The sequence below is a fragment of the Solanum stenotomum genome, chromosome 12, assembly GCF_019186545.1.
Source record: "Solanum stenotomum isolate F172 chromosome 12, ASM1918654v1, whole genome shotgun sequence".
NCBI lineage: Eukaryota > Viridiplantae > Streptophyta > Magnoliopsida > Solanales > Solanaceae > Solanum > Solanum stenotomum.
The window spans coordinates 49,502,381-49,509,681 of NC_064293.1; the positions used below are offsets into that span (position 1 = coordinate 49,502,381).

Here is a 7,301-nt window from a genome sequence, read left to right on the forward strand (position 1 = left end):
TATTATATTCACGCGATCTCGATTATAACCAAATTTTGTATGTGCACGCATATAATATACGATAATAGCGCTACTTATGAAATTTAACTGTTAAATACAAAGGGTCTCTACCATAAGAAACAAAATATGGAAATTTTAGAGTGAAATGCTTTGAACATTGTCCTCCACATCAGATGTTGATAAGACCAGCGATGATTACACGTGTCAAACATCAACAGGAACAAAAGTAAATAATCATTGTTCTGCTCTCTGCACTGAATCATCCTGTTGGATTTTCTTGTAACCGCAAACCAGGAAGTTTCTCAATAATTTAATAATAAAATGAAATTTTTATATTATTTATTTTAATTTGTTTGTCCAATTTTTTATTTATTTATATAAAAATGAATATTTCTTTTACCATTATTTAGTAGAGTAATTCTTTTGTTATGGAGTAGTATATGACATGTATAACATCAAAAAATCTAGAAATATTTTAATACATTATATCTTAATTTTAAATTTTAAAATTCAAACATTTTCTTTTAAGACCCTGTAAGAAATTAAAATATGACAAATAAATTAAAATAAAGGGATTAATTTAGTGCTGTCCACTGCAAGAAATTTTTTCTTTCTTTCTTTTTAAAATATGGTGATATATGAATATTTATTACAACCTTGCAACTGTCTTGTACCAATTAATTTACGCTCTACCAACGTAACATCATACCCTACAACAATAATACGCCCCAGGTAGTTTCCATGAAAGGAGATTCGAAGAGAGTAAAATGTATGTAAATTTTATTTTTATTTTAGAAATAAAGAAATTATTTATTGATATACCTTTAATTTAAAAATAAATAATCTACGACAATAAAAATATAAATTAACAATATATAATAACAAAAATAGGAGAGGATATAATGTAACATCCTATCCTATCTCGATAGTATTACTCCGTATAAGTTAAGGAAATAAGAAAGAGAGAAAGGGAAAAGTACTTTAGTACGTGAATATATAATCTTCGGTAAAACAAATTAAGTTTATTATCTGAAAGCAAATATCCACTTGTCAAGAAATTAAATAGTATACCAACATGAGTTGTGATGCACTTGTGGGAGTGCTTCACCCTTAACCAGATGTCTTGAGTTCGAGTCCTGGGTATGGAGAAAATTTTGTTGTGAGCGCCACCCTCGAATGGACCATGTAGTGCGCAATCTGGATTTAGTCGGAGCTCCAATATGAACTTCGAACACCGGATGAAAAAAAAAGACAGCCTCATATAACTAATGTTGGTTATGTGATTCACAAAATAAAGTTTTTTGTTCAAGATCATAAGATTAAAAGTAATTTTTGAAATATTGAATATGTTTTTAATTTAAGATCGTAAGATTTAATTATTCTTTTTATTTTCTTAAATTATGTGTGGCTAAATCACAAATTGAAATGAAAGGAGTATGAAATCTTTTTAAAGTTAAATAATGGAGTAGTACAAGTTAAAACTATGGAATCTTTTTAAAGTTAAATAATGGAGTAATATAAGTTAAAACTAGACTTAAGTGATTTGTAGTCCCTTAAAGTTATTTTCATATTTCATTTAGACACATCAACTAAGGCTAGTATCTATTGAACACTTTGACCTTAAAAAATTTATATCTATTAGACACAAAATGTCAATCAGTTGAAAAACAAAATTGCGTGTAGCTCAAACGCAAATACATAATAGGTGTACCAATTAAACAACGACACGTGGCAGTCAAATTCAATTTTTTAAAAGTTCTATTTAAATAATCCAAAAATAATTTTAAGAATATAAAAATTAACTCTTTTAATTAACGCTCCCCACCCCCACCCTCTCGTCTTCTTCTTTACCCCTTTCCTCCAGCGTCAACACGCAAATAAAACATCGCCCCACTCTTTCATTCCCGTTCATCAGCATCGATAACACCTCCTACCCATTGACTTCATCTTCTTTCGATTAATAAACATTTATCACAGTTACAAGATATAATAACAAACTTTTGCCAAAAATAAAATTTATTCAATTTTCTTTCATCGAAATAAATAGAGTTTTGCCAAAATATTTAAAACCTGAAAAAAACAGAAGAATAGTTGGAGAGGGTGAGAGAAAGAGAGAGAGAAAGTTGGTGGGATGGGGTGGCATGGGAGGTAACCGGCAAGTACAGAGATGGTGAATGGAAATAGTTGAGGTTGTTCCTAGGAAGAAGACGTCATTTTTTTAAAAAAATTTTATTGTTAGTTAATTGTTTTTGATTTCTTTATTAATTAATGTCAAGGTCAATAAAGCAAGAAAAATGTACTTTTTTAGGAAAAATGTACTTTTTTAGGAAAAATAAAAAGGAAAATGTTATTTGGCATCTTCATGCGCCCATGAAAAGTGAAGAACACATTTTTTGCCACATCACTACTTTGTGCTTAATAGAAACACATTTTAAATATTTTAAGTGTTCAATAGCTAATAGCCCTAACTAAGGTGTCTAAATAAAATATACGGACAACTTTTAAGGGCCGTAGATGACTTAAGCTTTAAAACTATGTAAATTTTACATAATAATTGTATTAATAAAATATGATTTCCCGGTTAATATTATGGAATATAAATATTTCAAAAAAGACAAATCTACTCAAAAAAGGTAAAAGGTGGAAATTAAACATAAAACCATTTCCATTTATAGCTTGGGGAGCAAGGAAGTCGGGTCAGATAAATTTACCGTTTTTAACACCATTACCCATTTTTCTAAAAAGACATTTCACTTCCAAAGCTAAGTCACAAGCAGACCCGAGGTTCGGTCAACACTGGGCCCATCTCAAACCTATGGTTCGGGAACATCGATGAATGCGATGCTCATCCGAACCTAAAGACTCGGATTCCAAACCTCTTAAGATAAAATTTCCCGCTCATTCACACTCCAACAGTCCAGCTTGCTTAGTCCAGTGGAGAAAGGAGGCAAAATTCAGGCACCATAAAACCAGAGTTTTTCTCTTCTTCGAATGTGTTTAATAGATGCGCTGAAACTCAGATTACCGAATTTTCTTCAAAAATCTTGAATTTTTTTCGATCCTTAATGGGAAGGTGAGGATGGATTTTTTTTTATGAAACTTTAAAGTTTGTGTTTTTAGGAAAAAAATTGTTCTGGGTTTGATTCGATATGATCAAACATGGTCTTAAAATTGAATCTTTAAAGAATTCTGGGGAAAAAAAATCTATCTTTTCGGTAGCTTCCGTTGTAAGATTTGTGTTTGCTCCTGGGGATAATGCTGAATACTACTGTAGTTTATTAAGGATTTTGGGTTATCTGGGTTTTAATTTGTTCTTCGATTTGGAATACGAAAGGCTATCGCGAAAGGCGTTTGAGTTATTCTTCATCAGATTGTGTTCACCAACAGATTGTTTAATACTTGAAAATGTTAAAAGCATGTTCTGTGTTTACAATTGCAAATGTGAAATGTGTGCTTTTACTGGCTGGTTGCTGGAAGTCCCCACTTGTTCTAATTGCCCCAATTTTTTTGATGGTCTCGTGCTCTTGATCATCTGCTCAATATTGTCTTCCACTTGCTGGATTGGAGGTTCAAATTTTGCTTGCAATGAGTCATATCAAAACCTCATGTTGAAATTTGTCTATTTACCTGTTCAATATGTTAGTGTCATAGAAAGATTTGGAAAAGTTGGTCTTAGGTCTAAACTGATAGTGAAACCAGATGAATTATTGAATTTATCAAGAGTATTTACTGAACTTATCGTTAATTGTTAAGCATTCTAGACCTCGCTTGTGGAATTACACTGGGTATGTTGTTGTATTGTTAATTGTCAAGTATATTTCCTTTAGGGTTCAATGGAAGTTTTTGAATCTGTTGGATGATATTGTTGTTCTTTTGTCACTTATGTCACCATAAGAAGATTTATAGGTCTAATCTGTTTTCTTTTTTATTGATCCAGATCTTGGCTTATCAATGGCAGAGGACTTGCGAGTAAAGTAAAAAATGCTAGTGCCCCTGCTGCACATCAAATCAAAGATTGTGGGGCAAAGCGGCAATGCCCAAACTGCAACTACTCTATTGATAACAAGGATGTAAGCTAACAAGTGTTCATGCATAATTTACTTACCTCTTATAGTTTTCTTAACAGCTTTGTCAAACTGTTTAGTCTAGTTGAAAATTTCTCTTGTAAAGAAAGTTCTTTTGTTTCCCCTGGTTCAAGATTAGGCCAACCAATAGTTGTATCATAAATTAGCTGCTCAAAGCCTGCTTCAATATTTTGCTGCTTTCTGATTCAGGTTTCTCATGAATGGCCTGGTCTACCTGTTGGCGTTAAATTTGATCCATCTGATGCTGAGCTCGTGGAGCATTTAGAAGCAAAGTGCGGGGTGGGAAATTCAGAGCAACACAAATTCATTGATGAGTTCATCCCGACCCTTGATGTTCACGAAGGAATTTGCTATACCCATCCTGAAAATCTTCCTGGTTTGTAGCACACCCAATTCTTCAATATACTAGCTTATGTTTGCTTTTAACTGCATTAATAAACTGTGCTGGTGAAATAAATAGAGGAAAGGCTATTGCTGTTTTCAGGGTTGCATTTACCTAGAAATGAATATGTAGCAAAAGTTAGTTGTTGTAACAAGCATCTTTCTGTTTTTTTGGTTGAAACCGGACAACCATCAATATGTTATGGCAGATTTTTATTTCTCAATCTCCTATTATGCTAGGTGCAAAAAAGGATGGAAGTAGCATTCACTTCTTTTATCGCATTACTAATGCATATGCAACTGGTAAAAGGAAGCGTAGAAAGATTCATGATGAAAATAATTTGATGAAAGAACATGTACGCTGGCACAAGACGGGAAAGACCAAGGTTGTTATGGAGAATGGATTCCAAAAGGGATGTAAGAAGGTCATGGTACTCTATCAAACTATTAAGAAGGGGTCGAAGCAGGAAAAGACTAATTGGGTAATGCATCAGTACCACCTGGGCCCTGATGAAGATGAAAAAGAAGGTGAATATGTGGTTTCAAAAATCTTTTACCAGCAGCAGAAGCAATCTGTCAAGGCCAATGATTCTTGTGACAATGAGGAAGCCAATCAAACTGGGCCTACAACTCCAAAGACAGTTACACCTAATCCCCCTCGAGATGGAGAAACCCCTTCCTATGATGATATTGTGGATGACTCTTTACCCTTCTCACCTGATCAGGTAGAAACAATTGGATGATGCAGCTGCATTTTGCCAGAATTTTTTCGTACGCTGATTTTCGTTTTGTTGTTTAGGAAGTGGAAGTTGCCAAAGAACCAGGGCAGCCTTCTGATGCTAAAATTAAGTGTGAAATGGAGTACACCACATGCTTGGCTGGAGAATCACAAGCAGCTGATGCAAATGATGTTGATAATTCTCTGTTGTGTGATGAGCATAATGATTATTCATTTCTTGATAGTTTTGGACCCAATCTTGGCCCGTCTGCTGACTACACTCATAGCACTTGCCATTTACCACAAGAGAATGGTAACACAACCTGTGGAATTTCAGAGTTGGATAACTTGGAACTGGATTCTCCTCCAGACTTCCAACTTGCAGTAAGTTTCCCATCCTTGTAAATGGTAATGTGTTTTTTGTTTTATATGTATAATAACATCTGTAGCTGAATCTGATGTTGTGTTCTACCAGGATTTGCCATTTGGTTCGCAAGAGAATATCTTTAGTTGGTTGGACCGGCTATAGTGATAAAGGCAATGAGATAATGCTTTATGCATTCTGGGAAGGAGAATATACTTCAACAAGATTGTGCTCTTGAACAGCAACAGGAATCTTTCTTCAATTTCAGCATATCCTTATCAAAAAATGCTCATTTTCCCACCAGTACTACAGGCCACAGAAGAAAAGAAAAAACAGAATTATTGGTTGCTATATCTACTATGCTGGATGATATACTAGTTGAAGGAGTTGTTGCAAAAGAACCTACTACAATCTACCAAGGAGATCAATATTTGGGAGTCAGAACTGTTAAACCTTAGCTTATTAAAATTGGCTCAAATTTTGATTTAATGTTCTGATCTCTCTTGTTAAGACTCTCATATCCTTTCTGTTCTGTTCAGCATGTTCTGATCCCCAAATTTTTCGGGAAGTTTCTCGTTTGTACTAGCTTATATTGTACTAAAAGTGTGGACTGGATTCTATTGCTTTCTAATGCATCTTTCATTGTCTGATTTCATGCGTCGTGATATGAAAGATATCTTGTTTTGCATATAATTATATCCTTTTCGCTTTGCATATAATTTTTAGAGGTAAATACTTGTGTCTTTGCTAGTTTTGTATATGTGAAGAAATTCTTGCATTATTGGAGTTTATGCTCCCAAGTTTTCCTGTTTTAACAACAGATGGATGTGCGCTATGAGCTGGGTCTGGGAAAGATTGAACTACGAGGGTCTGTTACCGACTTCTATTATATGTATTGCTTTGCATTTATATGTTTAAGCATGCATAATACATATTTAAGTCTCTCACCATGCTTGTCAGATGAACAATGTTGGGTTCTTGTAGATATTCAGGCTTCATAAACAATCTAAAACAAAAGGTCTGATTTTTGTACTTGTTTATTCAAGTTTGGTAAGGAACTTCACATAGATCAAAAAAATAACTGCCATGAGTCACCTTTGTGGTGAAAGAAACATCTTGATTAAGTAGTGAACAACAATATCAAAGTTTCATCCTAAAAAGGCAAAGACAGAAAATGACTTCTTGATTCAAGGATGAGATTCGATTCCTGCAAAAACTAGAGGGAAAAAAAAGTATATTAACACTAGTACAAAGAGCATCCACCTTGCAAAGAAAATCACTACTTGCTTCAAAAAAGATTTGTAATCTTAGGTTTTGAACATGGAAACAATTGTTTCACAGATGGAAGTGGGGCATTTGTCTGCAACAAGATATACAACCTATGAAACTATCAACTGTTTCATAGGAATCAAATTACCAACAAGAAACTCAAACTGTCCCAAGTGCACTGCCCGAAAACATGTTCATTTTTCGAGCATATCTTTTGCTCTGAGTGACTGGAATCACTTGCTCAATTAACATGGCTAACTAAACCTGCATTAGTTTCAGAATCGATCATAGGTTGGGCCTGGTACTTATGCCTTTTTCCAATATGAAAATATTAAACTAAATAAAATCTCAAAAAAAAACAATGACTTGGGTTCTAACTGAGCTCAATTCTTTTCCACATGCCTTCTATGCAACACATTTGGGAAACAAGATTTATAAATTGGAATAAATGTCTCTAACAGGAGCAAAAGAATACGAAAACCAA

General features: G+C 33.8%; 1 protein-coding gene across 1 annotated transcript; it reads left to right on the forward strand.

The window, feature by feature from the left end:
- The first annotated feature begins 2,750 nt into the window (after nt 1-2,750).
- On the forward strand, nt 2,751-5,816 carry LOC125849278 (SUPPRESSOR OF GAMMA RESPONSE 1-like). Its single transcript, XM_049529333.1, has 6 exons — nt 2,751-3,073; nt 3,938-4,070; nt 4,275-4,461; nt 4,707-5,191; nt 5,266-5,568; nt 5,660-5,816. The coding sequence occupies exons 1-6, from the start codon at nt 3,066-3,068 to the stop codon at nt 5,711-5,713; spliced, it is 1,170 nt and encodes a 389-aa protein (XP_049385290.1). The 5' UTR covers nt 2,751-3,065; the 3' UTR covers nt 5,714-5,816.
- The last annotated feature ends 1,485 nt before the right edge of the window (nt 5,817-7,301 follow it).